This window comes from Suricata suricatta, chromosome 11 (genome assembly GCF_006229205.1).
Source record: "Suricata suricatta isolate VVHF042 chromosome 11, meerkat_22Aug2017_6uvM2_HiC, whole genome shotgun sequence".
Lineage (NCBI taxonomy): Eukaryota > Metazoa > Chordata > Mammalia > Carnivora > Herpestidae > Suricata > Suricata suricatta.
In genome coordinates, this window is record NC_043710.1 from 92,639,668 (window position 1) to 92,651,817 (window position 12,150).

The following is a 12,150-nucleotide window of genomic DNA, read 5'->3' on the forward strand; positions in this document are numbered from 1 at the left end:
AGAAGTTTGTTACTCACCCTTAATATCCAGGCCTTCCAACAGAGTGCAAGCAAATGATGCAGGTGCCTAAACCCCATTGAAGAAAAGCATAAAACAAAACATTCAACAGCTATCAACAGCTACTAGCAAGTCTTGTTTTACCTATTTAAAGAACAGTTTCCTTTTTTTAATTGGCTCTGTTAGGATCAATTATTGTTTAGGTCACTGTTTCAGCGACCTAATAAAGAAATAAAAAGTCGATGCCACTGAGGGGGCTAGCACCAGGTGGGGGGTTAGCACAGGAGCCCCCTATGTGTATTATATTCACATATATATGTAGGCAAATGCATGTATTTGAGCATTTTAAGAGATCCAAAATTGCTAAAGATTTCCAGTGTTATTCTCCAACTTTTGAAGGAATCAGAAATTCATCATATTTTAAGGAGATACAATATGGTATGTTCATGGATTAGCTCAGTTCCTAAATCTTGGTTACATTAAAAGGTTAAAAATCGATGAAATGACCTACATAGATTTTCAAAGTTATCTGGCCAAATTTGAGCTCTGAACTTCTAACTTGGAGACCACAGGTAACTAACTTCCTTTCCAGAGGAGAACTGGAACGAGAAACATGACTTCAAAGGTTAACCTTCTTGTTTTACATGCATCTAACTGGTAACTGGTAGGAGTCACACTATCTTTCAGTCCAATGGGTACTGGATGCCTTGAAATGTCTCCTTGGCCAGTATACTCAGAGATGCTCACAACAAAAACTGCCTAAATAGCATTTAGCATAGAAGGTAAAATTATATTCTTTGAAATTTGAGTAAGAGGTAGAAATATTTAAACCAATCATGATACTCACACGCTTCTGGAGCACTGAAAGAGGAGTTAATGGGATTCTGTCTTCTCAATACAGAAATACAGTACAGTTCTTGGACCTTCTTTTTTGACATAGGTTAACTCATTACAGCTTACCCAGAAATTAGTGATAAGTGAGTAGGGTTCAAGTGTCCAAACCTCTCATTCTTACAGAAAATTATTTTCTAAAGGGAAAGAGTGTCACTTGAAAAAAAAAATGTCATACACTTTTAGTGCATCAAAATGAGGTTTTCATTCTTAGAGGATGCCAAATATCTCCAAGGGAGGTCTTTATCATTTACGGATAAAGAGGGAATATCAAGAACACGTAAGAAGTATAAACATTTGCTAACACAAAAGCAGTAACATGCTTCCTATGAATCTCTGTTTTGCAGTTTCCATTTACAACTGGCAAAATTCCAATGAAATCTGTCAAAAGGGTCCAATTCTTCCCAGGTTCGGCCAGTTCCCCAGAGGACTCAACAGCAGCCGTGATGTCAATGTTTAGCTAGATAAAAATAAACCCGTATCTTGACCCCAGAACTCCAGAAAAAATCAGAACACAAAGAGAAAGTAGACTTGGAAATTTTAATTTTTTTTAAAGATTCTCTCTCTATATATATATGTATTAATAAAAAGTGCAAAGAATAGACCTTCATGTTTAAATTATATTCTAAAATAAAATATATATTTCCATCAGCTGCAGGAGACAACTGGCGAGTGAGGAGGCAGAAGGAGCCCAGTCCCCCTCCATCACTATGATGGACATGTTATATTATGGAAGCACCTATGAAAAAGAGAATGTTCACAACATATCTGGTAACACAGATAGCTTCTGGGGGTACTCGAAAGCGGTTTGTTTGTGTCTCCAATCTAACATGAAATGAAGGAAAAAAATCAAATTCATAAACAGCAATGACAGAGCTTAGAACGGTCTATTATCTGGTATTCCTGTTTTCTGCGCCCTCGAGCCTAGCACTTCGCATGGAGCCAAGTCACACTCACACGTGCACTGGAAAAAGCTATCACCAGGCGAGCCTCGAATGGGGATCAGTTCCTTGTGCAACAGACGGAAACATCTGGTGACGTTTCACTTTGTTAAGTGAAGCAAATTTTGAAATGGGGCATGGTGACACTCGGCTCTGTTACACACAGCTCATGTTTTGGGCTTACTTTCACCAGGAGGTCTAAAGAAACAAGGCGTTGTAGGGTTTCTGTTGCTTTCTTATGTATTTATGGGTGTGGTGGCCATGGGTTGCAGAAACAATAGAAATTTTAATAATAAAAAAAAGACAGAGGACTCTGAACTTTTTTTCTCCTTTAAAGCAATCTGGGATAGTTCAACAATTCAATTAAAAAAAACCCCTGATTTCTGTTGTGGCTTCAGCAGCTACATGTGGGCATGGAGGATCCCTTGGTTTTGATCTGGCTTTCTTCTCTCCCTCCTTTCCCTCTTCAAAGCTGAAAAGGAGCTCCAGTTTAGAACAGATATGTCCTACACTCTGGGCCTGCAGCAACATATCTGTAATACTGGCTCTGACGGCATTTTTGCCTCATAAATGCCAGTAACATGCTCTCACTGCATGTGGATGAAGTCAATATTAAAATACATAAGCTGCAGCAGTCAATTATGCATAACTTTTAGACTCAAAGGTCCATGGTCTCTTGTCTCCTTCTTTCTGGCCTGTTATAAAAATAATTTTGGTTATAAGGGTCTACGCAGCACCAATTGTATTTCAAAAGCAGCATCTTTACTCAGCCACCCAAATAAATCTATAAGTACACATGCTCAAATAGCTTTTCTCTTTTACTTCTGTTCTGTGGCTCGAAAAGACCTAGTAATTGCATTAGAATTCGTCTCAATCAAAAATTATTCAGCAATTATTAAAACCATCAATTACAATGCCCTAAAAATACCCACATCCACTGCATTAGATGAGAAGTTCCCCTGACATGCAACTGTATAATTGGGGAATTATGCCTGCAGTTGACGGACGCTGTGTTCTGTCATAGCAGAAGGAACAGGTTTCTAATAGTAAAAAAGCATTTCATAAAACTTTGTCATATATAAAATATCTTATTATTGTGACCATTCCACTTATGATTAAAGCATAACGTGTTTGCTCTGCCTCCTGCTGTGGGACAGTCAGGGGTCATACAACCTCAAAAAATAAGAGTCCTCTGTCTCCCAGGCTGATGAGAGCAATGGGCTCCATTACACCATTTCTCTTTCAAAGTCGCCAGCACGCATGCGCACATACACAAAGCACCCACAGCTTTTATCTTCGTGACACTGTTGCCACACTTTTTTCCCACTTCCAAAAATCTGTCAGGGAAAATGTGATTGCAAAATAATTATTCCTGTCTATACCCAGGCCGGATCTCCATTGCTCATTCTTCTGACGTTGAAAGATAGAGTCTCCAGCAGGAGAATGGGCTTCATTCATCTTTCTCAAACCCTTTGGCTTCCACCTTTAGCGTTACAGTGAACATAGACTTGACTCAGTAGGCCTGGGTCAAAGGCTTTACAGATACTGAACCTGAAGTGCATTAAGAGAATAAACACTTGCTGTTATGGCATAGGAAAAAATGTAAAAGTAGCAATAATAATCACAACTCTGCAGATGTGAAGGATTTTATAAAAGCCATCTAAATATTTTCTTAAGAAATTAAATAATTTGTAGGAGTGGTGGAATCCTACAACAAAGGTCAAAAGTCAAATGCAATCAGATAATGATTACATTCTTTGACAAAGAATGTACCTTCTCTCGATCATGTGCATCTCCTGCCCTTAGTTCTGCTGACTCTTCTTCAAGTCTCCCATGTGTAAACATGGGGGACCGAGAAAGACCCACACTAAAGAAAGGGAGTGCACTGATTAACAAAGGACTACAGGAACACACACCAAGATTTCAGAGCAGATGTGGAGCCAGCTTTTAGAGAAAAGTGCTTTAAATAGCTTCTGCAAAAAATATGACTTGGAGGCAATTCTGGAGTTTTGACACGTAGACTTTACTCAGAGATTAGGCAGAGTTGTTCTTCGGTAGGGGCGACTAAATTGAAATGTAAGACAAAAAGACTTGTTTGATTATGACATCACAAAATCCCAGGGAAGAACTGGGACTCAAAACTCCCTTTGATTAAAATTTCTCACTTCTAGCGCAAAGTGCAAGAGCAAGGGCTTCAAATGACGGTACAGGGAGGAAAGTCACAACGCTCTTTCTCCTGTACCACTTGACTTTTCTCCTACGATACTCCGGACCGTCTGTGAGCAGATTCTCAACTCTCCTGGCACGTATATCCATTACTTTTCTGGATCCTTCCTAAAGTCAGGCCTCTGGTCCCAATAGTTTAAGGTAATGAAAAAGATAGCTAGATATGAGGAAATACATTCGATAAGCAGAAATAAAAGAACACGGGAATGTGACACATTCATACTACGGACGTGAGGGTTGATATAATGTGTGCGAAAACGGACGTGGGCACTGTTACTACAGAGGCCAGGCTGCCCTGCCCGTGCGGCCAAACAGCAGGTTGTCCTGGAGTTTCCACTCTCTGCCTGCTCCTCCTCCCGATCCAAACAGTTATAGGTGCTGAGTACCTGAGATCAGAATCAGGTTGAAAGATGCTTAAAACATGAAATTATTTCAGACGGGAGAAATGAAGAAAAAACCCGCCCCCACTGAGAAATGAGAAGTTACAGATGGACAGAATGAAGCTGCTGGGTAAACACAGGCCAACACTAGTCAGAACGAAGAACTGAACCACAACAGGAAAGGAGGGAGAACGGGGGGTGAGGGGGAGGGGAAGAAGGGCTGGCCCTTCCTGGAAAGATCTCTGCTCCTGATCTAAATACTCAAGTCACCCTCCTGTGTCCTGTGGGGGACACACCGCTCACGCGCTCTTCACAAGCATCCCGAGACGGTCAGGGCGACCAAGCGCAGACACGTCCCAGGGAGCCCAGTACGGAGGCGAGGCTTCCCCAAGGTCATCTTTCACGAGGGAGGGCGCGTGGACTGGAGGTGTGGCCAATTCTGCTGGCTGAGCTGAAGAAATCTGCGGTTAGAAAATACCAAAAACGGCCCCCTACCCATCCTAGGGGGAACAAAATATACAAAACCCCCCTGAAACAGAAACAGAACAAAACGGAAACGACCTTCTCCCTCCTAAAGAAAACCACATCAGAAACAAATGCCCTGCAAGAAGTCCTTATGTATGTGTTTTGACAAGGCTGGTAGAGGTTACTTTGTTTTGGATTCCACAAAAATTTTATCTCCATCCCTAATGCCAAAAGAATGCAGTGCGCGAGAGCTGTACTTCATTTCCTCTGGGCCGAAGGGTGCTTCGTGGTCAAAGTAGTAGAGAAGCATGTTGCTCGTGGGTAACTGCACTAGAGTCTTCAATTGTTTCTTTAGTTCTGCCACTGTTTGGTCCAAACGAATGCTCATTTCTTCCACCTGATCATTAAAGTGGACTTCGACTTTTGCGCTGCTCTGGGGTCTTAAGTCCACTTCTGCCAAAGGCTCCAACTTCCCATACTTTGTAATCAGTTCATGATACCTAGAAGGATTAAAAAGAAAAAAAGCATCAGCTTATGCCACCAGCATATCGACTACAGAGTTTTTCAGAACTACAAGCAAACGACACTGCTACCACCCTATTCTAATCTTCTCTCCATCTCGCTACCTGGCAAATTATTTGTGTAACCAGTGATCAGATAGCTGCCCTTTTGAGGCCACAGTAAAACCACATCCCTGTGGATAAAAGCACTTGTCCTAAAGATGGTCACCATGCCTGCTGTTAATCACTATATAAGAGTAGGCTTAGAGAGGAAAGGAGAACCGAGAAAAGTCGACACTACCAGAATTTCAGAGAGATGTCTAATCACTCTGTAGAAGTTGCTTTCTTGGATGTCATCATCTAAGCACACGCTCCTTGGTGACGGGAAGAGGGAAGCACATGAGCTTCTCACCGCAGGGAAGGCAACTTATAAGCAACAACAACAACAAAAACCTAGTTGTATGTGAACTATTAATCCAGCTTTTTCAGTGATGCCTTGTTTGAATGTTCCAGCCTGGTCTCATTGGCTGCAATACAAGGAATTCATGGAAGACTCCAGAATACATTCTTGTGAAAAAAGTGGCAAATGAGGAATATAGGTTCCTTGATCAAGGCAGGCATAAAGAGCAAAAGACACTATGAGGAAGGTGAGTTACACAGGTGAGAGTAGGGCCGACACAAAGTCAAGTTTCTCATGGGGTAGATCCTGTCTCTACTGCCAGCCTTGGGGGATCTGGGTCTGATTTTACTGAGGAAGGCTGAGCAGTTCCTACAAACCAGAGAAGGAGAAAACTGTGGAAAAAACTTGATCTCAGCTTTATTATAATGAAGACACATTGATGTTAACTCAGGATCCGGGTACAATGGTCATGTAAAATCATTCCCCCACATCCCCATTCCTACTTCTGGCTTTAACTCAATTACATCAGTGTTATAAGGTTGATAGGAATATTAAAGACACAGACGTCTGTGGTTAGGGATGGAGGTACTCATTTTCATCAAAGGGAAAAACAGGTTATGGTAAAATACTACTGGCTTTGGAGTCAGAGTCCTGACTCCATCTCATAATTAGTTACGTGACTTGTCAACTCAACCCCTTTGGATCTCAGTTTCTGCATTAAAATCCCATGTTCTGAGATTAAAAAGTCTGCTCTTCCTATCTTGTAAAAGTCAAGGGAATTAAATAAAATAATAGATGAGTAAGTACTTTGTAAAACTAAGTTTATATACCAACAGAAAATGTCAACATTACCTTCCTATTCTGGAATTTACAGTATTAAAGAACACATACCCTTTAGAAAATAAATCATTGAGATCTATTTAGAACTTCTTAGAAAAGATAGTAGTATGATGATATAGATTATAGAATCTTCTTCTCCCAGAACTTGTGTCAAAAACGGTATCTTTTAAAAAGCGTTAAGAATACCACCAGCAACAACTAGCACAAGAAGGAGTAACCTTATCATGATAGCCTTTTAGAAAGGAACCATGTGGTTCTGCTAGCGAAGATTCCACCCCAACCCCCCGGAGTTTTTATGGAGAAAGAAGATAAAGACCAAACCCCGAGGGCACTAACACTTCCCAATTTACAGAGAATTGGGCTGGTGGAATAAGGAGCTGGCAGGAGAAAGTCTGAAGAAGCGCCATGGGGCGAGAAGCCACTACAGCCCACTGCCCAGAGGCCAAGACCTCAGCAAAGGAAAACAGACCAAAACAAAACAAGTGCAAACAAACAAAAGGCAAAACTACCAGGGCCTGAAATTCTCTAAGGCTCCAAACTGGAAAAGTGCAATGATTCAAACTCTACCCCCATCTCCTCATCTATGTCTTCAAACAAGAGAAACTGGGCTATGATAATTTAACAAAATCTCAGAAAAGACAGCAGAACCCAAGAGGCCAGATAAAAGCTAACCCAGCTCGAGATGCTTTCCCTTCAGACCACGGAAGAGTAGGATCGTTATGCCTCAGCTCTCACTCTCAAACTCTGCCCAGGAGGGACAGAGGAAACAGTGGTGAAGGGTCAAGGAGAGTTTACTTATACAGTGTCTCAGTAGAGACACAGTCTGGAGAGAGGCGCCCACTTTCAAGCCAAAGCGAGAAGACACAAAATGGCAACGAAGCACATCCCACAGCAAAAGGAAGAAAAGAAAGAAACACAAAGTAAGGAAAAGGCAGAGGCAGAACTCAATCTGAAAGAAAACATAATCGAAGGAAAGTGGCCTGGGACTTAATACATCCATGAATAGGATAAAACAAGAGCTCAAAGACAAATGCCAACAGAATGAGATGAAAAAAAAAAAAAACCCTGCAGAGCCAATGACACAAATGGAGGAGCAAAACACCAACGCTCACCAAATAAATCAATCAATCAGAAAGCAGGACCAGGAATATTACACCTGGCCAAGTTTTGCGCAGAAATACATTTAAAAGGCAATTATTCTGGGTGCCTGGGTGGCTCAGTGGGTTAAGCATCCAACTCTTAATTTCGGCTCAGGTCATGATCTCACGGTTGGTGAGTTCAAGTCTCATGTTGGGCTCTGTTCTGACAGCAAGGAGTCTGCTTGGGATTCTTTCTCTGTCCCTCCCCTGCTCGCTCACGCGTGCTCTCTCTCTCTCTCTCTCTCTCTCTCTCTCTCTCTCTCTCTCTCTCCTTCAAAAATAAATAACATTAAAAAAAAAAGAGTCAATTATTCCGTAACAAGAAGAACTTAGGGAATAGGGCACCCATGAGTCCTTCTGAAAAAGAAAAACACGGCTCAACAATGAGATTGAAGAGCTACTGGTAACCTCTAAATCTACTTAAATATTAAAACTAAAACTTAAAAATGATAATTATATAATCTTAGCCTTATTTATACTCGACACTATGGCCAACTGAATTAATCTCAACCATAAACATATTTGTACACAAAACTATGACCCACAGCCAGAAACTAGCCTACTTGCTACAACTGGCCAAGACTATCTACAAATGACCTATAAATGACCTATAATTAGGACACTCTAAGGCCCTACAATTGCCTCAAAATCAACATATCCAGAAATAATTCATTGCCACCCTCCATCCATCTTTCTTTTGGTCTTTCTTATGTCAGCAAATGGCACCAGAAACTATCTACCCACCCAGCCAGTAACCGGACAGCCACCCTGATTCCTTTCTATCCCTCCTCCCACCTCTCCCATTCCATCAGTTGCCACAATCTACCAATTCTATTCCTAAACGTTTCATGAAACTATCTGCATCTCTCTTGCCCACTTGCCTTGCAGATTCGAGCCACTATCCTTAATAACCTGGGTTGCTAGAGTTTTTCGTGGATGAGCTTCCTCAGTATCTGCATCAACCTCCTCTGGAATGCCTTCCTCCTGGCCTGCCAAGACTGGAAAGCTGCAAACTACATTTCCCACACTTCTTTGCAGATGCACTTCAGTTTCTACCAGTTACATTCAACAGTCCTGGGGAGAGACATAATAGATCTAGCAGACAGTGTGGGAACAGTTTGGGCACAGGCTCCCTAATTACCAACACCGCATTTCCGGGGTCGACGTCAGCAGTTTGCTGACCCCAGACCAGCTAAGGTGCCGTGATCCACCACCAAGGACAGCAGCTTCTTGAGCTCCATATCGGACTCTGCCAGAGGCTGCAGTGCCACTGGGGGGCCAGTCTGCGGCACCTTCTAAAGGTAATCCTAGGGACACAGCCATTTCAAAAATGTTTGTAAGCCCCTTTTCCCCTGCATTAAGTCCCTTTCTTCTGAACATAGCTAGCATGATTTCTTTTATCTGCAGAACCGAAATCCCAACTGACACTCCTTCAAATGGTTTCCCATAACGGACTCTTGTCTACATTACAGCCACAGTGATTGCTACAAAACACAAATGTGACCACATCACTCCTCAGCTGAAAATCACATAAAGCCCTTAAGAAAAAAGCCTGAACTCTTTATGACTGTGGAAGGCACAATTTTGGTCCCCACGATCTTCGTCCCCTGATGCTTCTCTCAAGATTATATTATGTCACGTGGCACTGTTGACCTTCAGACAGATTCACTCACTGAGCCTAATCTAATCATATGGGCTGTTAAAAACAGCGGAGTTTCTCAAGGCAGCAGGAAAGGAGGAAATCAAGAGATTCCAAGCATGAGAGAGCCAGATAGATCACTGCTGGCTTGAAGATGAAGGTGGCCATGGGGGAGGCAGGAGAAGGAGCAGAATTCTGCCACCGTCCTGAATGAGCCAGAAAGGGGATTCTTCTCCAGAGCTTCTGGTAATAAACACAGCCCTGCCAACCCCTTGGTTTTGGCCTTGCAAGACCCTAAGGAGAGAACCCGGTCAGGCCACACTGTGCCCACACCTCTGACGCACAGAAACTGTGATGTAACACACAGATATTGTTTTAAGGTACTAAGTTTACGGTAAATTGTTACAGCAGCAGTGGAAAACTGAGTGACTATAAAAAGCCCTTCATTAATTGGTTGCTACATAACTTTCCAAACTTATTTTGTACCATCAACATTACCACTTCTGCACCTGCCTTCCCACTGGTTTAAACCTTAAAATTAATGTTTATTTATTAATTTGCAGGTAAAGTCAACAGGCTTTTGCATGTGGATGGAAGTTTTGATATGGGCCCTAACAAATATTCACTCTTTATTCTATAAAAATGATAGAAAGTATCAGAGTTGTGAATCAGTACACACCCTAAATATGCTCCTAAAAAGGTTAACACAGATAAAAGGTATGATTTTAAGAGAGTATGTTTAATCCCCATTTTCTTATTTTGGATTATCTTTAAGCAGGACAAATCAGTAAATAAAAAAAAAAAATCATGATTTTACAAAATGCCCAGATCCCAGTTTCTTCCCGGTCTTCCAGTTCAGGTATTTATTTACTATTCAACAGTCCATCCAAACTGAGCAATAGCTGTGGACTCGGTATTATCTGAACTTTTCTCAGCACTGGTCCCAAAGCTACAGTCTTAAGAGGTAAATGGTTTCTGATGACTAAGTGGTCTTCAAAACAAATAATCTCAATATTTACTAATATTTCCAGTCAATCAGTACTTTATAAGTCTCGCTTCTGAAGTGGGCAAAATGCCACAAACCCACCTTGAGAAATACTAACAAGGGTGTATTGGAATAATCAAATGCTAAAATGGAATATATACCATATTTCTTTTCAGAAGTTCTTTTTAAAAAATGTTTATTTATTTTGCGAAAGAGAGGAAGAGAGATGGCAGGGGAGGGGCAGAGAGAGAGGGAGAGAGAGCGAATCCCACGCAGGCCCCAGGCAGTCCGTGGAGAGCCCAACGCAGGGCTTCATCCTAAAACATGTGAGATCACGACCTGAGCCGAAACCAAGTGTCAAGACGCTTAACCGACGGAGCCGCCCAGGAGCCCCTGGAATCTTTACTTTAAATAAGGCTATCTTACTCTAAAATAAATCCCTAATACATACATCTCTTTAAGGAAATGTGACAAATAAAACATGAAAAATCTCTATGGTTTGCTTGGTTGAACCAAATCACTTAGTAACTAGAAGAAAAACATTAATTTTGTTTACTTTGTTTCCCAAGGCATTACAAAGGACTCAAAATAAATTCCAAACATGTGACTGCTGGCATTTAATCTCTCTTGCTATCCTATGCTTTCTCTCATTTTGATATGGTATCATAATCATGGCATATGAAAGAAATCTCAATTCTACAACTGGGCTTTCACACATCACTAAAACAGTTTTCTCAAGGTCACTGATACTCTATTTATTAAACACACAACCATCACACATTAGATACAGAAAGGACCTTAGAGATCATCTATTATGTATATTACAGATACAGTAATTGGGGCCAGTTTGTTATCTCAAAGCCTAATAGCTCTGATGGAAAGGTAGAAGGTACACTCAGGTCTTGTTCTCAGACCATCATTCTGTCTTAATTCTCATCATTTTTATCGTTTGCTAGAGTAATGAATACTATTCTGGAAATTCTCTTCTTTCCATATTTCAAATGCCCCCTTTCAATCTCTTTTTAGAGGTTCTCATTGCTCTTCTGGCCATTTACACTTGGGCAGTTCTCAAGATTCCTTCCTGGAATCTCTTTATGATCTTCCATCACAGATCTCATTCTCTTACTTAGCATGAGCCATGGGTGTTTTCTCACTAGTCTTCTTTAAGCTTCTGTATTTTACCTACCTCTAGGAATATTTTTTCTCACCTTTCACACATAGCAGAGTACTTGAACTGAACTTAGTATTTTCAGACCGTTTTTCATCAAGGCTTAAGTCAGAGAATTTGTTTCAAGTCATTATTTCTTAAACTCAAGTGCTGTAAAATTACCTGGTGAATGGATAAGCAGAGTGTGGCCTATCCATACAATTGAATACGATACAGCAGTTAAAAGAATCATTATGATCTACATTTATCAACATAATTAGGACTTTGATCAAAATGACTCCATAAAGTCACATTTTAATATACTTCTGCTCCAAACACAGAGATTTAAAATGGATAAAATATGAAAGGTTGAATTCCAAGAAGGCATCCTGGCGTCAGAAATAATAGACATTTCTATGGACCAGACACAGAAAAGAAATACAAAGCACACAAGTAAACCACAGGACAACTGGACTCCAAACCCAAAGCAAGTGGTGGAGGTCAGGAGCTAAAGTGCTGTTAGTGAAAGAAGATGAAAAGTACTCTATGGGAGAGAGAGAGGAACTCAAGCCAGGTTTATTGCAGAAGCAGGGGCAGAGT

General features: G+C 41.1%; 1 protein-coding gene across 2 annotated transcripts in view; it reads right to left on the minus strand.

Annotated features, from left to right (window-relative positions):
- Positions 1-1,414: 1,414 nt before the first annotated feature.
- TBCEL (tubulin folding cofactor E like) overlaps positions 1,415-12,150 on the minus strand; it is a 73,998-nt gene continuing 63,262 nt past the window's right edge. For both annotated transcript variants that reach the window (XM_029957734.1, XM_029957733.1), the window contains one exon: positions 1,415-5,400. In XM_029957734.1, coding sequence (XP_029813594.1) covers positions 5,082-5,400 — 319 coding nt within the window. In that variant the 3' untranslated portion in view covers positions 1,415-5,081. The remainder of the gene's footprint in view (positions 5,401-12,150) is intronic.